A 21,636-nucleotide genomic window follows, 5' to 3' on the forward strand; every position below is an offset into this window, starting at 1 on the left:
CCCCTTTTCCCAAAACCTAAGGTTTTCTTTCTACTACTCTCTGATGATATCTTTGACTACTAATGATCTCCATAATACTCTCTAATCCATCTCCAACCACCATCTTGGTCTGAATTCATTTAAATTAGATAAATCCAAACAATCTGGACGATGAAGGCATCGTTTAGATAGTGTCTGTATTGTTTAAATCGTTTGGATTTTGTCTAATCCAAATGAATTTAGACCAAAGAGGTGGTCAAAGAGATGTTAAAAAGTTTTGTAGAGGTCGTCGGTGGCTAGAGGAGAGAGGAAAGGTTTTTTTTGGGAGGGGGAATTGTCACTTTTTGATATTAGAAATTTTTAATTAAGAGTAAAAGTGTTAATTTTTAAAATTTAAAAATAATAAATAATAAATTATATTTTTTAATATTATTATTAAAATAATAATGTTATATCTAATTTTAATTAAAAATTTTATTAAAAATCAATTTGTGAATGAAATTTTAAGTTTTTAGAAGTGGACCTTAATATATATATCTTTTTTTTGTTTTTAACTTTTCCAACAAGATACTTAATTGTATTAGCTCACCTAACGCCACAAAAAGTTTCATGCTTGCGCCAAATTTTTGTGCGGTTTACCCCCAAGCCGACAAATCTGTGACTCACGCATTTGAAGCCACATGCAGTGCAAAATGCCTGTCGTGTCTTTTGATGTCGATTGGAGTGTCTTAAATGCCAAGATGAGAGAGAAAAAGCTTCACCCTTGGTTAACTAAACCAGGTCCATTCTTGGTTTGAGATACCTAAAATAAGTGGGGAACTTGCTGCTGGATTGAGCTTCAATTTTGTTGTTGATTTTGGATTTTCTTGGTTTGAGGTTAGTTCTCGTGTGGGTTGGACTTGTTTGTTGTAAATTTTGTTGTGGATAGCTTTAGATTTGGTGAGAATGTGTTTCATGGGGGGAACTTTGAGCTTGAGCTTAGAGATTGTAATGCAAGTGCTGAAATTTTGCATCTATGGTTTCTATATAAATAGTATGTTCTTGATTTTCTTGAATTGCGGCTTGAGTGGCTTTGTACTTATACTAACAATTATGGTAGTAACTGAGTTTGATAGTGTTTGATACGAGAGAACGAGAACCATCGGATCAGTTATTTTCACTGCAGGATTAGATAGAAGAACCTCTTCATAAACTGCCTTCCTTTATTCTGGAATTGAGGATCAATGATAATTGTGATCTGCTGTGTATATTTTACTCAACCACTTTTCTTGCACTTTATTTTGCTATATATTCTGGGATTACAATTCCTAGATTTTCATACTACAGCACAATAATTCTTTGGTTTAGAGAATTTACCCGCTTTCTGGGGACCCCGTTTTGATATCTATCATTCTGTGTCTATTGAGGAATTTTAACTCTTTCTCTTCTGCACTTCATTATGCTTGTATATTTTGGGATTACAGTTTCTAGATATTCTTGCTATATTCATAAGCTATAACACAGGTTTGAGTTGAGAGAAATGACCCACTTGTACTCATTCATTTTGGATATTTATGTGCTGATTGCTGATGCTATATTTCAATCTGGGTACCCCATTTTAATAAATGTTTCGTTTGGTTTCTGTTGAAACATTGTTACTCTTTTGTCGGTGGTTTTTTTTTTTCCTTCTGTGATTACATCATACTTTAAGACATAAACTTTCTTGTAGAGAATCACCTTGATTCATTGATGTGATTTCCTTGATCTTCTATATATAGTTTCTTTTTTTTTTTTTCTTGTCTCTTTCATTGTCATAAGCTTTGCATATATAAACTTGTAGCCTGTACACAAAAAAATCAATAAGTAGAAATTCCATCTTTTCTCCAAATTTACATTTCTTATGTTGAATCCCATTTCTCTATTAGGAGAGTTCTTATCGTTTTACATGACCAAATATGTATTCATAGTAGAAAATATATTGTAGTACTTATGTTAATAGATATATACCTTTTCAATTTCTGTCATATACATTTGGCCTTTGCTCTGCTTTTCTATTCTCTTCAAGGATATTTAAACTCAACTTTGGCTTTTGATTTCTTTTATGTACATAATAGCATGAAAGGTTGCATAATAAGTTCTGCTGCTTGTGACAAACGTTTGTGGCAAACTCTATCTTTTTATGCTATGCAGTTAGCTTGACGTTGCTTATTCCATTCCTTCTCATTCGAGAAACATGGAGTAACAGCACAATATCATATAGAAGAGCTGCCTCAAATTTACATTTCTTGTTTGGCTGCAGTTTGTGTGAATGCTTGAGTTGCCGGTGAAACTGCTCTAATATAATTACCATGAGGATCGTCCTCTCCTTTTTCTTCCTGTTTTCTCTCCCTGCAATTTTGGCACAAGAAGTGACACATCCTACAATCTTAGTTGATGGAACTGCGACAATTGCCACAAATGACAATAATTTTATCTGTGCTACATTAGATTGGTGGCCTCATGATAAGTGTAACTACAATCAATGTCCATGGCATAATACATCTGCAATAAATTTGGTGAGGCTTAAGAAAGATAAACTTCTTTTTGAGACTAAATCCAGCTTACTTGTGATTATCTGCACGGTTATTAAAATTTTTCAGATAATAGCTCAATGGAGTTCTTTTTTTTCTTTTTTTCAGGACTTATCTCATCCATTGCTAATCAAAGCTATCCAAGGTATATTTGTGTCATCTAGAAAAGAATATTGTTGCTACAGTAATCTAGTATAGTTTAAGTCTGATGAGTAACAATCTTTGTTAAATGTAATTTGCAAATTTTGCATCTCGAAGAATACTTTTATCTAGGGACTTGATCTGACCCTTAAAACATTGTTGACATGATAGCTTTCAAGAGTTTGAGGATAAGAATTGGAGGTTCATTGCAAGACCAAGTATTGTATGATGTTGGAGATTTGAAGACTCCTTGTCATCCATTCAGAAAGATGAAAGATGGGCTGTTTGGATTTTCAAAGGGATGTTTACATATGGATAGGTGGGATAAGCTGAACCATCTATTTAATTCAACCGGGTAAGTTATGAAGCATTTTCTATACTAATTACACGTCAATCTGTATTGTCCACAAGCAATTTTTAATTTTTATTTGCCAACATGCTTTAGATAGTCTACTAATGTTGATAGTGTCAAGGTAAGGATCAAGTGTATCTATTTGACTTTTCACTTAACATAACCTAAGATAGAAAAGTGTCCTGTTTGTGGTACTAGGTTTCTACATATGATAGTATTTTTATTTAGCTCAAAACATGGCTATTCTAATGTATTTGAAAATTATGGAAATTTTTTTTATTGAAAACTTCTCCTTCAAACGTTCCTGTATTCCTGGATAAAAAAGTTCAGAAAAGATCCTTCTTTGAGCACTTTATGGTGCTTGTTCTCCATTCTATTTTCTTATAATATCGTATATTTGATTCTGTTTAAAAACCCTGTAGTTTTTTGTCCAGATTTTGATTTTTGTTCATTTTTCTTTATATTATACCAATTTATGATACAGTTTATGGTAAGTTTTCATGTTCGCACCCACAATGCTAATCCTGCGATTGTCTATTTGATCTTAATATTTCAGGGCCATTGTAACATTTGGCTTGAATGCACTATATGGGAGGCATCAAATCAAGAAGAGTGCCTGGGGTGGAGCTTGGGATCCTACCAACGCTCGTGATTTTATGAAATATACTATTTCAAAGGGATACCATATTGACTCGTGGGAATTTGGTATATAATGTGGTTAAGACAACGCATGTTTTTTTTTCCTTTTGCTTATTCCCTTGTCTCATCTCTATCCCCACATTCTTGTTATAGGAAATGAGCTGAGTGGAAGCGGCGTTGGTGCAAGTGTCAATGCTGAACTATATGGGAAAGACTTGATCAACCTCAACAATATTGTCAATATTATATACAAAGACTCCTCTATGAAGCCAAAGCTTGTGGCACCTGGAGGATTCTTTGATGGTGTATGGTATTCTAAGCTTCTCCAGGTCTCAGGTCCAGGTGTGGTCAATACTGTGACTCATCATATATACAATTTGGGCGCAGGTGAGCTAGTGTGGTAATGAGTTAATTCATTTTTGTTTTGAACATTTGATGTATAAACATATGCATCGGTTCTATTTGCAGAAATATCATGTTTTAACTGGTCCTATACGTGCTATAAAACTATTTTTGCAAGTGTAAAAGCTATTTTTTGACTAGTTTATAGTTGGTTCTCTGTAGGTAAATTATACTTGTTGAAATTTGAAAGCGAAATTCCTGATGTATGGATAACATTTCAGAAACTCCAGTCGATTTCGTTCTTCTGAAAATCCAAGAATTGTCATGATTTTATTATGCAGACATGGATATCTCTATTTATTGGTCCTTTTTCCGTTTTCAGGTGTTGATCCCAATCTTGTGAGTAAGATACTGGACCCCCATCACTTAAGCCTAGTGTCTGAAACATTTAGCAATCTTAAACAAACTATTGAAAAGAATGGCCCTTGGGCTTGTGCATGGGTCGGAGAATCTGGCGGGGCGTATAACAGTGGCGGTCGTCATGTGTCGAACACATTTGTGAACAGCTTCTGGTACCATCGGCTCCTCGTTGCTTTCATTATTTGTCATCATTGTAGTGATATTTCTTATCATAGTGAAAGGCAAATTTATGTTTGTTTCCATATTGCCTCAGGTACTTAGATCAGCTTGGAATGGCATCCAAGTACAATACGAAAGTATATTGTAGGCAGACTCTGATTGGTGGGAACTATGGTCTTCTCAATGCAACGTCATTCATCCCAAACCCTGATTATTACAGGCAAGAGCATGAGATTTGAGGTTTTCAGGAGCTCGATGACAAAAAGTTATTACAGCACTTCTTATGTTATTTTATGCTAATTTTACATTCCGTCGGATATATGGTTTATAAACAGTGCCTTGTTGTGGCATCGACTTATGGGAAAAGGTGTGCTGGCTGTTGCTACTGATGCCTCTCCATATCTTCGAGCTTATGCCCACTGTTCAAAGGGGAGAGTAAGGCTCTTCTTTTCTTTAATTTTATTACAGTGTGTTGGTTAGGGTAAAATGTAGCGGTGATGTATGAGTTAAAACTCATAGGGCCCGAGATTCTCATGAGATCTTTGAAGCAACAGGATCAAATTTTGGGCACATTATTTACTTTTCGGTTGACGATTGCACGGGTTCAGGTTTGTATGGATTATTCAAATGAAGCTTATATAAGAAGAGCAGCCTGGTTTCAATCTGAGACCTGTGGGTTATGGGCTCAACTCCTATCATGACTTATTTAGGGGCTGTGTTAATTAAATATCTCATATAGATTGATCATAATTAACAACTTATTGATGGCATGAATCATTTTTTGCAGGAGGGAATAACTGTTCTCCTGATAAATCTAAGCAATCAGACTGATTACACTGCCACAGTTCAAAATAGTATGAACATGAATTTGGTTGTGAGGGGCAGAGACATCAACCGGGAAAGTCCGTTGATGCGAAGTTTGAAGAAAACAGTTTCATGGGTTGGTGACAAATCATCGGAAGAACCGTTATTCAGAGAGGAGTACCATTTAACTCCTAAAGACGGTTACCTCCAGAGCCAGACCATGGTTCTAAATGGAATTCCTCTCGAGCTCACCAAGGACGGAGGCATCCCAAGATTGAATCCAGTTTATGTTGAGGTAAATTCTCCTATATATATTTCTCCTTTTTCGATTGCATTCATAGTATTCCCAAACTTTGACGCACCGGCTTGCATCCGGGGATGACAGTATATTGTTGCACTCCCCCTGAAAGAAAGAAATAAAGAAAAATGTCTGTGTGTGCAAGTCCAGCTTCTCAGTTAGAAGCTTTTCAAGTGTATGGTATTGTAGATTGGAGCAATTGTAATTATATTCCCCTTATTGGTAAAATAAATATAGGGGATTAGATTAAGGAGAATGGAAAGGAAATATTTTTTTTTTTGGGTATTTTGGTAGTTTTTTACTATGAAATTTGAAAAGAGTTAGCAACTCTTATCTTTTATTACTAAATGCCTCTGAGATAATCTATCTTTTATCATCAAACGCCCCTGAGGCATCTGACTTTTATTTGGGTGCTAATTGTTTGATGGTAAAAGATAAATTACTTTTATTGTTTGTTACCAAATGCCTTCTCAAGTAATCATTCTTTTATCATTTGGATTACTTTGTTGGATTAGGAAGTTATAAAAGATTACGGTATGTTTTTATTATCAATGATACAGATAATATAAAAAGTAATTTCATTATCAATTCTCCCTATGATGTGTTTAAAGTTACTAAGGAAATCTTAATTTTTTAATTATTCTATCCTTAATAAATTTTTAAGATTAAAAATCTTTATTTTTAATTAATATAATAAGTAACATGAAAAATAATATTTAACTGAAAAAATATTTTGGTATTTTTTATATTATTTATTATTTTAATTGAAAATTAAAAATATTTTTATCTTAAAAATTTAATAAATAAGAATAAAATAATAATAATAATTAAAATTGTCTTTGATAATATTTTAATATTTAAAGTGAAAATAGTAATTAAAATATTTTTTATATTATATGGTATATTATCTTTGATAATATTTCTGTCAAGAAAGGATGCTAATATAATAAACAAATAAGTGTAAACTTATATACAAATGATAATATATTATTTTGTAATTTAGTAACTGAATAATTTTAAATTAAAAATAAACTAAAGTTTAATCATATAATAATATATTATCATTTATACGTAAATCTGTGTTTATTATTTGTATCTATAATACTACTTATTTGAAATTCTTCCTAGCAACTGGTTGTGTGCTTCAAACTGTATCCCATAGTTTGCCCTAAGTGTCATTGGCTTCGACGTTATCACGGTCTAAAGAACAATATTTTCATTTATTTAACGAAAAAATATTGATAATAAACAAGTGGCTTGTTTGCTTTTCTTGAGCCTGGTGAATATGGTAGTTGAATTGTATATTGTATTATGTATCAAAAATCAACATTTTTGTATTACATATCATGTTATAGATTTTTTTATTAAATAATATAATAAAATATTAATAAAATAGTAAAAAATTTTAATAAATATATCATTATTTTTAAAAAAATATATATTTTTAAAAATTTAAAATTTTTTTCTATATATCCTCATTATAACTTTATTTTAAAAAAAAAAAATTATATCAATCTATATTAATTTTATATATTTTATTATAAAAAGTGTTACATAAATATACTTATTGACAAAAAAAATTATCGTATTATAAGAGTCGTATCATTTAATAAGTATGTTGAAAGAATGGGTAAAACCATAGAAATGAAACGCAACGTTTTATGAAAATCATAATTCAGTTTCTCTCACAGAGAGGAGCCAAAACCCACACCAGCCTTAGGCGCAACTAGCTCTATTATGATGTGTTCCAGTGTAATGGCACCCACACGAGTTGAGATTTATGCTTGTATCTAGGGTTGGATATGAGTCGAACTGAGCCTGAACAAGACTCAGCTCGTTTTTTATGAGCCCAAGCTCGGGCTCGAGTTCAGACTCGTCGAGCTTGTTAAACACATGTTCGTGTTCAACTCATTTCATAATTTTAGTGTTCGGACTCGTGTGTTCTAGCTCGGGCTTGCAATATTGATGGTTGTTTTGTTGCCTTTTAGCTTCACTGCAGTGTCACTACATGATTATCATTGTCGTGATAACGATGAACTTTGATCTGGCATTCCACTGATCTGGGTTTAAAGAAACGAGATTTGACAACTAGAGAACTTTAATTAGAATATATATGTATCTTTTTATGGGCTTATATTTCCATATACAGGAGGTTCCATCCAGTGAATTATGCACCAGGGTTAGCTAATGTTGCAATGTTGTAAGATGAAGATGTGGAGCTTTATAACAAATCCAAGAATAGTAAATTGAAAATGGATTACTCAGTACTTTTGTCATACTGTAAATCAGACAAAAATTATTAGAAGTGAAAATACATGAACTACAAATCTGTATCTGGATCCATATATGCGTAACAGCCCAGATCCGAATAAGGCATGTACTTCTACTTTCCAAGTAAACGACGACCTCGTGCATTTGCCTGTCTCACTCGGAAATTTAACTCATCCACATCAACATCCATATGATCCAGTTTTTTGTTCTGACTGCAATAAGATCATTTGAATTCACAATTAGACATACATCCAGCTATTTATGCAAAACAAAGCTGAGAATCTACCCAGAAAACACCATTAAAAAGTTACAAGTCAAGTCAGATATGGGCTGTTAGGGATGCAGAAAAAGACTTGGCATTATAAATGAAAGGATGAAGAGTGGGGATTCTAAATGATCAAATCAACACAACTTACCTATCAATTTCAGACCCCATATCAATAGCCATATCTTTCAAATCTCCCAAAATATTGCTTAATTCAGAAAGTGCATCATCCTGCTTCACCTTTTCCACCTGTGGTTCGATAAAAGATAAAACACAAAGAATGAGATCAAGTATGCATGCATGTTGTGTTTGGCAGCTGGAAATGTTATAAATCAAATCTGATTTCTATTGCCAGAGGCAGAAATTCTCATGCATGTTGTAATTGAGTAAAATTATGCGTATAAACAAATTATACAAACTTATCTAAAAAAAACTAATGTGATAGCTTATGATTAGATCATGTAACTGTTTACTTTTGTTCTCACTTCAAAATCATTCAAGTATATGCTGCCATCCTGGTTTGTACAATTTGTTTGTAAATGTAGTATTACTCATTGTAAGCATCACCAAAGACTATGGTACTTTATAATAAAAAAGACATGTTTACACAAACCTCGACTTTCTGATAAGCATCTGTCGGCTCAGGCAAAGGTGCTCGTGTATTTGACTGTCCCCTGGACGCATGATTTAGTCCCAACTTCTCCCTTTGATCCAAGTGGTTACCCTTTCTTTGTACTGGATCATCTGCACAACTAAGCAAATTACACATACTATACGCTACAGAAAGATAAGTAAAAACAGGAAAGTAAAAAGAATGAAAACACAAATGAATTCATGAAAGGGCCTCCATGAATCTTCTTTTTGAAAAATAAAATAAATAAGTGGATGGATCATGAAAATAGGAAGAAAAATAAACCTCTTGTTATGACAGGGCCCATAATTGGGCGAGTTTTCTTTGGCTTCCAAGTCCTAGAGAACATGCCCCCAAGGCTTCCCAAAAGTTTCTCACCCTGATATCAGCATTGAACAGTCATAAATTGTTTTTGAGAGTACATAAGATCAATTCAAAGAAACCAGAAAACAGTTCAAAAAACCAGGAAAAAAAAAAGTACTTTCTAGGTCAACCAAGAAATATATAACTAGAAAAATGATTAGCTAAAAGCGCATGTTTAGATGTTTTAAACAGCAACACGATTTCAGAACTTATTCTTCATTGCCCTTCTTCTCAGATGATGCACATCAGTATAATGAGGCTAATGTACAAGGACTTGCAAGCAATCAGCTGTAAACATAACATTGACACTAATGTGGACAAAAATTAGAAGGCAAAGGTGAATGAATTGCTTTAAATTTATGGCTAAAGGAACAAGACATTTTCATTTTAGTCAAATGCTTTCTAACACCACCATAAAGTCAAATGCCAGCATTAATAGTGATAATGTGCATATCACAAAGTAATAAATCCAAGGGAAGCATATACTTCATGAATTTTTTCCCCCTCGAAGTTAATTGTTTAACTTAAAATGAAAATCCATACCCGACTAAGATCATGGTCAATGTCAGCAGCAGTGTGGTGGGTCCTGGTAATTTGTTCACCCTGATGATGCAAAGTGACCAAAGTTTTTGTCGCATCCTCTCTAATCTCTTCAGCAATCTTCAGACAGCCATTCACTGCCTCTGTAGTCTCCTCGGCCTTGTAAACAGCATAGTCCTCCAATTCTTGCACAGACTGGTTCTCTATTCCACCTGATTCACGGAAATCATTCTTGTATCTGTTTCTGGCAGCAGCATTACGTGAATATGAGGATCCAGAAGTGGTCACTTTTATCTCATCATCATCAAAAGGATTGGTGCTCACTTTTGGGGTAGTTAGGTTGGGTTTAGAAGAAGTCTTTATTGATGGTTTAAGAGTATGTGTATTGTCCAACTCATTGTTAGAGTCGAAAGGGTTGGAGAGAGAAGAAGCCTTATACCCAGAATCAGCTGAGTTATGCTTACCAACCCTTATGGGAGATTTCTTTAAGCCAAACATTCTTCAGTAGAATCCTAACTGAATCAGTAAACTAATCAATTAATGTTCCTGGATAAAACAAGAAAGAATTTCAGTGAGATTGCTACGGTGATATAAACAGTTACAATCATTACAGGTTGTCAAGTATTACTTAAGAACACAAAAACTGGAAAATTCAAACAAGAAAAACATCAATGGGAATTAAAGCCAGAACAGCAAATTTATATCAGAAAAAGTCTTGTCAGAGAAATGAAAGAAATTGAAAGTCTAAAATTATAACCCTGGATCAGGAAAGGCAGAAATAAGGGTAAAGTTGAAAGAGGTCTCCATAATATTACTTGGAAGACAACCAGGATATTGAAACTTTACTAACTTACTGGCATAGATCCTTCATATTCCATTTTTTTCTCCCTTTATATATACTTAATAAAAGATGGGAATACTATGAAAAAGAGACATAGAAGATAACAAAAAGACTAAAAGCAAACAGAAAGTAAATTATCGATCATATTCCAACAAAAAAGAACACACAATCAGAAATTACCAAACTCATGGGCTTCATTTCTATTCATAAGAAAAACAACAGATATGGGACGGGTTAAGAGATCATGATTCTGAATTGTTAACTAATTAGATACAACATGTCTAGAAAAATCAGATGAAATAAGTGCAATACGATCATCTAACTGATTTAACTTGTAGTTTGTTCAAAAAAACCATCGAACATAAATACACAAAATTACAAACTTTTCTCCAATTTTCTCAGAAACAAGAAAGAAAATGAGGAGGCGAAACAACCTTAATTTACAAGTGTTGATAAAATATTTTGAACAAAGGAAAATTCTTTTTAAAAAAAAAAAAAAAAAGTACCCACTGAGATATAAACTAAAGGGCATCTGAAACATCAAGAACAAAAACACAAATAACATCAAATTCAAAGAAGAAGAAAACATGGGTTTTATTTGGATATCAAAAACTCACCCAAGTAAAGGAAAGAGAAAATTGACCGTTAGATGAAACCAAGAAAGCACAAATAAATAAACAAGACAAAGACAAAGAAAATCAAAACAAACCCATATAGCATAAATCAAAGTAAACCGAAAAACACGAAGCAGGATCAAAACAAACGAATCAAAAACCGAGATTGAAGCAAAGATAAAGAGAGAATCATAAAAATCACGGCGTTTACCTGAAAAAAGATTAGAGAAAAATCTTGCAAAAATCAAGAAGCAAGAGAGACCAAGCCACGATTTGGGAAGTAGGAAACAAAGATTGAAGAGAGAAAACCACGTATAAATCGCGTCAAGTGAAGACTTTTGAAACTGCAGAAACTGTTAAGAAATGTTACTCTAGAGGGAAATAGACTTCGTAATTTATTCAAAAGGGTTTTCAATTTTCTTTGCTTTGAATATTTCTAGACACCCTGAGATTTAGTCAGTTAACATAATAACCCTTAATTTTCAAAAATGAAACACTTACACCCTTATAAGATGCAATGTTTTGTAAAGAGTAACATCATATGAGTAAATAATAAAACAATATATACTTAATTTCGGGTATCCAATTTAGTACTAAAAAATATGTTATTATGTGATTTGATAATTTTAAATTATGGTACATTTTATTTGGTAATATTTTTATTAGATTACCTGAAATTAATATTTGATGGAAATTATTTGGTTGGATGTGATAAATGAATACTAAAATATTATTTTATTTAAATATTTTTAGATATAATTACTTTAAAATATTTTTGTTTTAAAATATTAATAAATAAAAATATAGTTTTAACAAAATCAAGATTATTATGGTAATATTATAATTCTTAGAGTGTATTTGGTTTAAATATCGTTTTATTACCAAAATTAAAAATTATCTTGAAAATAGATACCCTTGAAGATTACTATATTTGATAAAATTTGATAAGTATAAAAAAATTATTATTTGAGCTAATAAAATAATACTAATATATTATTTTAATTACATTTGTTATATTAATTGAAAATGAAGTTATTTTTGTTTTAAAAAATTAATAAATAAGAATATAATTATAATAAAATCAATATTATATTGGTAATATTTTAATATCTAAAGAGGAGGTGATAATCAAATTACCTCTTATATTACTTATCACATCACCATTAATAATAGAAAATTACAGAAATTTTTTATAATCTCACAATTAAATAAAGTAATATCAGTAATAAAAAATATATTATTAGAGTAATCTTTTTACACATATCCCTTAAGGTGTAAGTAATAGAAGATCACTGAAATTAATATAAATAATAAAAGATCAATTATCAGAGTAATATTTGAATATCTTCATCTAAACATCCGTAAAAATAAGTCAATACTTAATCATATGATAACATGTCATTTTAATACTCAATTAAATATTCAAAATTAGGTACATATAACATTGCACTATGAGTAGAATTTATATATAATAAAAAATCAGTTTTTTTTATTGTCTTATCAAATTAATGGTTAAAATTTAATATTTTTAAATTGTTTAATAAGTTTATAATTTGGTCAAATAACAAATATCAAATAAAAGCTTCTTTTTATAAGAGAAAAGATAAACTAAGGGTTTATTAGTAATTACACAAAAAATTTGTATCCAAAAACCCTTTCACTGTACCAAAAGGAATGCATCAATATTAATTTGGATTTGAACAATTTTCATGTAAGATCTTTCGAAAATATATGATTTTTGGTGTACAAAAGGTCGACTTGTGTTTATAAAATTAAAGATAAGGATAGTTTAGGTATTCAATAAACTTTGTGATATAAATGTTTAGTGTGTTAAAAATGTGATATGTTTGTATAGGCGGATCCATTTTGTAACAAAAATTTTAATATCCCTCCATTATAAGGGTGTAAGTGTTATATCATGAAATGTCTGAGTTCGTGTAATTACTCACTAAACCTCAGGGGGTTGGATGAGAAAAAACCCCGTTGATTTGAACGGTTCAAATCTGGACCCGATCTAATCAACCAGGCGCCCACTTTGAAGACAAAAAGACTTTTTTTAATATTATTATAAAATTCGAACGCGTATTAAAATTAATTTAATATTTGTAAAATAAAAAGTAATAAAAAAATTGTCATCGTGATGACTGGAAAGGGTAAACGGATTTTAAAACACACTAATAAAAAAATTCATAAATGAAAATAATTAAGCAACTAAACAATAATGTTTTTAGAATCAGATCAAAAATCGATTTAATAAAGGAAATAGTTTGATCTAACCTATGGTCGGATTGGTTGAATAGTGATTAAACCGATTAATTGTTTAAAAATAATATTTAAATTTTTTTTGTATAATTCAACTTATTTAACATTAAAATAAACTTAATTTGATTTTATATATATATATATATATATATATATATATATATATATATATATATACACGATAAATAAAGTTTTGGGTTTAAATTTTTATAATAAATTTTTTATATTAATCGAGTTAAACCCAATTTTATATATAATCTAACGAGATAATTCAAACTCTTTAATCTAATTTAATTCAACTTAATTATAAAAATAGTTTTTAAGTAAATCAAAACTAATTTGATTAATGGTTAATAGTTCAACCGATTAGAATGATTGATCAGATCTGATTTTTAAAACTATGCAAAATATCTCGAAACCAATAATTAAGGAAAAAAATTAAAAAGTGGGTAATTTCTGAAATTAGGATTTATTAAACTAGAATGATGACCAACTTGCTAGATTTTGTACTTTTTTATTTATGTTTTTATTTTTTGTATTTCACTAAAATTACAAAAAAGTTGTTGACTCCAAAATTGATAATAGTAGGCTTAAATAAAATATTTGACCATTTTTTAAGTTATAGATACGCCTTTTACGGTCATTTAATAATAAAATTATATATACATATTTTTGTATATAATTTAAATATATAAATAATATATTATTATAGTTTAATTTAAACTGAATCGAGCTCAAACTCAATTTATTCTATATAAAATTGAGCTTAAACTATATGAAATTGAACTCAAACTTCACTCGTTTTAAAAGAGTTTGACTCAAATCTGAGTTTTTAGTTTAACTCATTATTAAAACGATATTATTTTGTATCAAATTTTTTAAGCACATGAGCTTAATAAGCTGAATACTATATAACTTGAACTCAAAATATTGAACTTTCAAGCTCAAACTCGAACTAGCTTGGGTAAATCTAATTGTATAAATCATCATATAATTTGATGATTTTAAATTAAAGATAAAATAATATCAATTACATAATGATATATCATATGTGTATTAAAATTATATATAAAAATTATATACATAAAATATTACTTGTAGATTTAGTATTGTGTGAATCTACTTGAATCAAAGTCGGCATTATAATTTAATTGAGGTGGAGTTGTCAAACCTAGCTCATTATCATTTTATTTACATCAAATTGGTTAACTCTTGCTGCAGCCCCTGCCCATGAAAACTCAATAAATTTAAAAAAAAAAAAAATTTTATAAATTTTAATATTTTTATTTACTTTTAAGTTCAGGTTCATTGGCTATGCTGATTCAATAGTTTTTTACGCATTATTTATAAGAATAAATCCATATACAGTGGGTTTGAAATATTTAATTAAATATTAAAATAATTATTATAATTTTAAATTAAAAATAAAATAACATATAATTATATATTATTTAAATACCCATTTAATTAATATATGATTAAGAATTTTTAAATTAAAAATAAAAAATGAAACCATGTGTAAAATTAAATCTTATCAACTTCTTTGTAATTGGATGATGTGATTATTTTTTTCTCTTTAAAATCATTTGATCATATGCAAATATATCAGATTGTATGAATAAATTTGAATAATTTATTTATACATATAATACTACAAAAAAATAAAATAACATCTAAACTATATTAACATGCAAATATACCCATCATTCTATTAAAATTCATTGTTAAAGTTAAAGGTAAAAATGTTATTTAATAAAAAATATTACAAAACTAAAATTTTATTACATTCCTCTCTTCCTTAGTGATCATTTCCTTATAGGTTTTTCAAAGATGATTTATCATTTTCGTCGAAGAGATCAAAAGAAAAAGAGAATTGGGAGAGATACATAATGTGGCTAGAGACGACAAAATTCACTTTCTTTGAAAACTAAAAAATATCTTGAGAGAAAATGATCACTTTTCATATACCTAGTACATAAATTTTTACATTAAAGGGAGAAATATAATATATTTTTAGTTTTTATATTTTTTAACTAAATAATATTTTTACTTGTAACTCTAAAAGTAAATTTTAACATAATTAAAAATATTTGAGCTTTTTAAAGTTAACGGGTGTAAATTTCAGCTTCCAGAAACCTAGGGTGGGATAAGGCTTTTGGCCATGAAAATATTGAAAATAAAGAAAACATTTTCAATTACGTGAAAACGTTTCTGATTCTAGAAGAAAGACACCTCCAAAGTTAAACTTACTTATCCCATGATACTTTGCTTTAATGCATCTTGAACGCTAAAGCTTCTACCCAGGTCAATCCAAAATGTTACAATCACGCGGAAGACCTTTCTATAAACAGAAAACCCTACTTCAAAATCACACCTCTTGGGGAAACTTCAAGGAAGAAACACTTCATAACCAAACAAAACATAACTAGTTAAACATCTTCTTAGAAAAGCAAATCAAATTATTTTCAATCAAATTTGGTAGCGTTATCTGTAGTGTGAAAACAAGATATATACCGCTCCAACGCATACGAATGGTAGATAACAATACAGAGGATCCAACCTTTCGAGCTATGCACTTCTTTTTCTCATAGCCCTTAGCACAATGAACAGAAAGACGACCGATCTACAAACAACAAAAAAATAAAAAGAATACCCAGCAACTCAGCAAAAGATAACACCACAATACAAACTGCATTCAAAACTAATGGTAATTACATTCTACTTGGTACCAATAGCTAAAGACTGATGTGTCATCTGGTAAACCTAATGTGGAAGCTGCACGTTGCAACAATGTTTCTTATGTGTATAAAAAATGTACCCCACCTGCAAAATAATAGGAATTTTAGATATATAATTTGGGAAAGAATAGAACTTTGTTACTTTTAGAAAGCTCTAAACCGAAGGGAGTTTGCTAGTTATGACAAAAAATTGACATTGATAAACTAATAAGAACACTCGTATGACAAATCCTATTACATATATGTTTTGTTTTTTCCCTTGGGTTATTTACCCACACATGAGATAAGCATCGGCGAAATATATTAAATCTTGCCTCTATACAGAAACATTATTCTTCTAGAATTGAACGAAGAAGTAGCTATCCAAATAAATAAACAACGAGAAGAAAGAACCTTTTAGCAGACACCAGAGCGTGTGGCCACCCACATGCAGAAAGAACTTATCCCCAATTGCCATTAAGAAGGCTGAAATCATTGGCAATAAAAACCAAAGTTAATGAACCTGTACGCTCGATGCTTAAATGGTAAATAAGTAAAAACTTGCAATGTTGATCCTAAAATAGCGCATTGACCTCTATGTCTAACCCATCTGACCCCCAAATGAAACAGAGACAAAATAATTATGATAATGAGATAATATAAAACCACATAATGCTTTTGATCCTCTTGTCAGTATCATCTGATGATGAAATGCACAGAAAAAACAAAAAATAAACACTTGCAAAAGGACAGACAAACCTCCATGGCTCTTAGTGCAGCTATTTCCTTTGCTTCATGGAGATGTTTGCCAACAGCTAAAAGTTCTCCCTGTTCTTTTCTAATCTGATCAGGAAGACAAGATCATACTCCAAAATATAAGGAAAAGGCCCTTCTTCAGTAACAAGCAGAATGATATTGTAACAAGATTACCTGTGCTTCTAACTCAGCTATTCGCTGTAAAGATGCTTGTTCAATATAAGCACGGCGCTTGCACTCTTCTTCGAGCATATTGGTCATCTGGTACCTCAACTCAGCCATTTCTTGTGCTAAGTCCTCCGCTTCTTCCTTTGCCTTCAGTTTTTCCTCCCTCAGTTCTTCCTAATAACCATAACATGTTAACCCAATTAGCATAGAATGAATAAAAAAAGAATAATATTAAACTTACTAATTTATTTATACAAACGGATGCGTTTTAATGTGATTGAGTGATTTTGAATTAGAAATAAAATAATCAATTAAATCACACAATCACATTAAACACATAAGTTTGTATGAATAAGTTAGTGAGTGTAGTATTATTCAAAATATAATCTCAAAACCTGATTGATAAAAGGATCTAGTAATATAATTCATCAACTGATAACAGCCCATACCTTGAGCTGCTTCACAAGAAGTTCATATTCACAAATTTGAAGTGACATGCTCTTTCTCTTCTCCACATCTGCATCTATTGCCAGTGCCAATGCCAGTTTTGAGAGAAGAGCACCAAAGACTTTTCTGCAAGAGCTTCAGATACATTATTAAAATATTACAAAGAATTAAATCATCAATTCTTCAAAAATAGATGCACTTCAGTGTATGCTAAAGAGACACTCTTCAACAGTAAGGAATTCAAACTTAGTAGGCTAGATTCCTCTGAGCCAAACTTTATGTCATTACAAAAAAATATATATAAATAAAGAGATACAAATTATTAGACATGATAAAATTGTAAATTAAAAAAATATGTTAACAAGGTTTGCAATCTGTAACTTACCCCATTTCTTTTGATATGGTGTGATTTCTCTCTAGTTCACTCACATAAGAGTGAGCATTGAGCTCTGTTCTGTCCTCCTTTTTCATCCATTCCTCTATTTTTTGACAAAACACCCTAGCATTCATTTCAGAGGTAAGCAGCTTCTTCTTCAGCTCTTTATTTTCCTTTTCTAAACATTGAATAACTTCCTCTGCATCTTGAATTTGAACTTCAAGCTCTTCAATTAATGAATCCATACTGGCTTTTTCTTGAATGTTCTCTTTCTGAATTTTCTTAGCTTCAATACAAGTCCGCCCTAAGGCTACTATATCAAGCTTCAAACTCTCTATTTCACACTGAGACTCTAGCACTGAGGATGAAAGCAACTCCTCCAGTTTCTCTATGCACAAAGCTGACTTTTGCAATTCTTCTTCTTTCCTCTGTAGTTCTTCAAACAATAACAAGTGCTCTGAATCAGACTTCTTCAATTCATCCTCTAACCGAGCAACCATGTGTTGTAAGTTTTCCACGTCCACTACTTTCAACTCAAGGCTGTGGACATGCTCAGTTAAACTGTGCACCTCTTCATTCCTAGCATTCAGTTGATCCTGAAGGTAATCTGCAATGAATACCGTGATTGATAAAAGCCAAAGGAAGCATTCACAGACATCAATTTAGAAATGATTAGCACGTTAAATGAAATTTTCAATTATCAAAGGGGATACATCCTATGTACAAGTCAGATGGTACAGGGAAACTGAAGAAAAGTTTTTAAACTCTATATGGACATAATAATTAACATCACAGAGAATGTAGCATCTACAAAAGTGATTTGATATCCTACCACTACTTAGCACAATGAGCAAGCATAAAGAACCACAAGATCATGCAATTTCTGCATTTATTGCTCACATTTCACACAATCATGATGAACTAGTACATTGTACATGGAAAGTTAAAGAGCCTTATGCAATGGGAACTAAGGCAAAGTTATGAGAAAAATGTTCCAACTTATAAAAGTGATCATGTATCAGAAGCCATTTTATAGGAACCTCCTGGGAACTTCAACTGAGCATCAATTTGCCACTGTAAATTTAAGTAAATAATACAATCTACTTATAGGCACAATAGAAGCATTGTAATAATTTTCAATATGGTTTTCCCAGCAACAAAAAGGACCATGACAAACACTTAAAAGCTGCATCTGAATAAATGGATATCATGTTCAACCGAAGAAATATAAGCCAAAAACCAATTTGCAACCTAAACAAAAGAGTACACAAGTAAACACACCTATCTCTTGCGAGCAGTTCAATAGCTCTCCTTCTAACTTCTGAATGTGTTTCTTGTCTTCATTACGAGCTTCTGATAAGGACTTCACATGCAATTCTAGTCTCTGACCCAGTACACACATAAAAGGAGAGAATAGTTAGTAAAACACAAGAGCCATAATAATAGTTCATTTATAAAGCAGAATTATATAATTTCAGGTAACTGCAACTTGTTGAAAACAGACATGAGTGAATTGGTTTTACAGCTTTAACTGGTTAATTTATCTCAAATGGTTGTGCAAATTCAAAAGAAAACTAAAGCATATGATGTATAATAATGTTATGCATCATATATCCTTAACTGCTATGGCAAACAATATAGCAATAAAATACTACCTTGATTAGGTCAAAACTTTGAGACTGAGATTTTCTCAACATATCCTTTTCTTTCCACAGCTGCATTCAGAAATAAAATAAATACAATATGATTCAACAGCAATAACAAATGTAAATCAACTGGAAGAGATCTTTGGTAACATGATAACAACAACACAGGTAGTAATTTAAAATAAATAAGAGGGTTTCAGATGGTAAAACAAGATAAAGGCTTAATTCTCTGAAGTCATGACATTACGGTAGTATTACCTCATATTAATATTACAAAAAAAATAACCCACAAAAGTAAAAAGGCCAGAGTAAGAAAAGCACACCATGGATATGATTGGAAAAAAGGCATACTTTCATATGCAAAGAAAGGAAATGTTTCGCTATAATCAAAGGAGAAAAATGATATGATAAAAAAAGCTAAAAAATTCTACCTACAAAAGGACTCACAACTAGAGAAAAATAAGCCATGGTAAACTACAGCACAGCAGAACCTATAATTTCAGTCAGCTCGTGTAGGAAATTCAAACTATGTTTAGACACAAATACCGAAATTTAACCTTAAAATTCAAAACAGTTCACAAGTTAACAAAAAAAAAAAAAGAGCATTTTAAAGCATGGCAGAGAAAAATAAAGCACCTCTTTACATCTTGTCCCAATTTGCAACAGCTCTTCAACATCAAAAGCGCTTTCACTATCACTCTTGGAACTAGTCGACATTTTCACATAGCAAAACAAACAAACACCTAAAAAACCCAAAAAAAAAAACACTTATACAAAAAAAAAAATAAAAAGATAGAATTTAGAATATGAATAAATTCTATCAGAAGAAGAAACATGGAGATGATGAGTCGGAAAAGGTCTTACCTTTGTAGGAAGCAACACGAACCGGAACGTTCAATTAGGAACTGAATTTGAGATTAATCGAAAACTTTGATTTAAACGGGAATATCGTCTCGATAAATGTGAAGGGATTGGCATCTTTTGAATATCAAAGAGCGTGCTCGTTTATTCTGGTAATAATTGGGTCGGGTCAGATCAGAACCGAAATGATGCCAACGAAACAATTAAAATTTTTTTACGCATGTGAACTTTAGGATACAATTTAAAAGTATTTTTAAATAAAACAAAAAAAAATTATAAAATTTTTAAATCAAATTAAACTAAAAAAATATGATTTAGTCTAATTTAAATTATGAGTTAAACTGAATAAAATTATTCACTTTAAATAATATTATTTAATAAAATTAATAAAATTATAATTTTTTATAATATAATATAAGCATGTAGAATAAATATATAATATATATATAAAATAAATAAATATAAAAAAACAAATAATACGTAATGATTTTTACCACTATTGACTTTTTTCAAACGTATATTTACCTACTTTTTTACAGTTTTGTTTTTATGTATGTGGTTTTGCTTCAATTTCTCAGTCAAATTATTGCAAAATTTTTACAGATTTTTGCCTAAGTTTCTTGTTCTAGTTAGATTCGAATTAAACATTGTGTTTTTAGTTCGAAATTTGTGGTTAGTTTTGAAATTACTTATTAGTTAAACTAGGTATGATTTAAATGTTGAAATTGTTATTCTTATTGAAAAATATCAATTTTCTATACATCAGAGGAGTTTTAGGGTTTAAATTTCAAATTTTAATTAGTATAACAATAATTTTTTAATTTAAATTAATTGTTAAATGTTAAAATATTATTTCTAATCAATTTATTTATCGATTTGTTGAATAAAATAATAAATTAAACCAAAAAAAAGGTATGATAATTCGTTAGCGTAATTATACCTATCTATTGTTCATAAAGATTAACCACTATTTTTGATAATTCGAAGGACAAATTGCATATTCCACCTTACCTAATTACTATACAGGAGGCTAAATGCTAGGCATGCCACCTAGAGGGGAAAATGGATAATTACTAGACCTTCCCTCACTGTTCACTGTTCTTTTTTTCCTTTAATAAAACTATACATACTTATTTTAAATATATAAATAAATACGTATTTAATATATATCATCAAATAACTGAACAATTTTAAT

General features: G+C 30.5%; 3 protein-coding genes across 9 annotated transcripts; 1 reads left to right on the forward strand and 2 right to left on the reverse strand.

Annotated features, from left to right (window-relative positions):
- Positions 1–669: 669 nt before the first annotated feature.
- Positions 670–6,088, forward strand: LOC123204673 (heparanase-like protein 1). 2 transcript variants are annotated; one of them, XM_044621454.1, is made up of 10 exons: positions 670–855; positions 2,258–2,513; positions 2,637–2,673; positions 2,841–3,024; positions 3,578–3,726; positions 3,814–4,047; positions 4,385–4,574; positions 4,676–4,801; positions 4,917–5,016; positions 5,369–6,088. In XM_044621454.1, the coding sequence occupies exons 2-10, from the start codon at positions 2,307–2,309 to the stop codon at positions 5,765–5,767; spliced, it is 1,626 nt and encodes a 541-aa protein (XP_044477389.1). In that variant the 5' UTR covers positions 670–855; positions 2,258–2,306; the 3' UTR covers positions 5,768–6,088. The 2 variants fall into 2 exon arrangements, with proteins under 2 accessions (XP_044477389.1, XP_044477390.1); XM_044621455.1 differs by lacking the exon at positions 670–855 and having other exon boundaries at positions 2,239–2,513.
- Positions 6,089–7,920: 1,832 nt separating this feature from the next.
- Positions 7,921–11,599, reverse strand: LOC123203870 (SNAP25 homologous protein SNAP33-like). The gene is made up of 6 exons (XM_044620334.1): positions 11,420–11,599; positions 9,757–10,299; positions 9,136–9,229; positions 8,833–8,963; positions 8,371–8,468; positions 7,921–8,166 (listed from the first exon to the last, which is right to left on the reverse strand). The coding sequence occupies exons 2-6, from the start codon at positions 10,249–10,251 to the stop codon at positions 8,067–8,069; spliced, it is 918 nt and encodes a 305-aa protein (XP_044476269.1). The 5' UTR covers positions 10,252–10,299; positions 11,420–11,599; the 3' UTR covers positions 7,921–8,066.
- Positions 11,600–15,857: 4,258 nt separating this feature from the next.
- LOC123203861 (cingulin) lies at positions 15,858–20,602 on the reverse strand. 6 transcript variants are annotated; one of them, XM_044620320.1, is made up of 11 exons: positions 20,445–20,602; positions 20,217–20,323; positions 19,590–19,649; positions 19,216–19,318; positions 17,944–18,541; positions 17,561–17,684; positions 17,118–17,285; positions 16,947–17,030; positions 16,602–16,673; positions 16,200–16,293; positions 15,858–16,093 (listed from the first exon to the last, which is right to left on the reverse strand). In XM_044620320.1, exons 2-9 carry the CDS (start codon positions 20,295–20,297, stop codon positions 16,665–16,667), a joined length of 1,227 nt encoding a protein of 408 aa, XP_044476255.1. In that variant the 5' UTR covers positions 20,298–20,323; positions 20,445–20,602; the 3' UTR covers positions 15,858–16,093; positions 16,200–16,293; positions 16,602–16,664. The 6 variants fall into 6 exon arrangements, with proteins under 6 accessions (XP_044476255.1, XP_044476253.1, XP_044476256.1 ...); XM_044620318.1 differs by having other exon boundaries at positions 16,186–16,293; XM_044620321.1 differs by lacking the exon at positions 16,200–16,293.
- Positions 20,603–21,636: the final 1,034 nt, after the last annotated feature.

The sequence above is a fragment of the Mangifera indica genome, chromosome 20 (assembly GCF_011075055.1).
Source record: "Mangifera indica cultivar Alphonso chromosome 20, CATAS_Mindica_2.1, whole genome shotgun sequence".
Lineage (NCBI taxonomy): Eukaryota > Viridiplantae > Streptophyta > Magnoliopsida > Sapindales > Anacardiaceae > Mangifera > Mangifera indica.

What these genes read in the sequence shown, in the direction of transcription:
- LOC123203861 (XM_044620321.1), bottom strand. Translation starts at nt 20,297, where the DNA reads ATGTCGACTAGTTCCAAGAGTGATAGTGAAAGCGCTTTTGATGTTGAA. An exon ending in ACCATATCAAAAGAAATGGG is followed by an intron (nt 17,685 to 17,943) that starts GTAAGTTACAGA and finishes AAGCTCTTGCAG; the next exon opens with AAAAGTCTTTGGTGCTCTTC. An exon ending in TTCTTGTGAAGCAGCTCAAG is followed by an intron (nt 17,286 to 17,560) that starts GTATGGGCTGTT and finishes TATGGTTATTAG; the next exon opens with GAAGAACTGAGGGAGGAAAA.
- LOC123204673 (XM_044621454.1), top strand. Translation starts at nt 2,307, where the DNA reads ATGAGGATCGTCCTCTCCTTTTTCTTCCTGTTTTCTCTCCCTGCAATT. An exon ending in GCTAATCAAAGCTATCCAAG is followed by an intron (nt 2,674 to 2,840) that starts GTATATTTGTGT and finishes TTGACATGATAG; the next exon opens with CTTTCAAGAGTTTGAGGATA. An exon ending in TATATACAATTTGGGCGCAG is followed by an intron (nt 4,048 to 4,384) that starts GTGAGCTAGTGT and finishes TTCCGTTTTCAG; the next exon opens with GTGTTGATCCCAATCTTGTG.
- LOC123203870 (XM_044620334.1), bottom strand. Translation starts at nt 10,251, where the DNA reads ATGTTTGGCTTAAAGAAATCTCCCATAAGGGTTGGTAAGCATAACTCA. An exon ending in TTGACCATGATCTTAGTCGG is followed by an intron (nt 9,230 to 9,756) that starts GTATGGATTTTC and finishes TGCTGATATCAG; the next exon opens with GGTGAGAAACTTTTGGGAAG. An exon ending in ATGCTTATCAGAAAGTCGAG is followed by an intron (nt 8,469 to 8,832) that starts GTTTGTGTAAAC and finishes ATCGAACCACAG; the next exon opens with GTGGAAAAGGTGAAGCAGGA.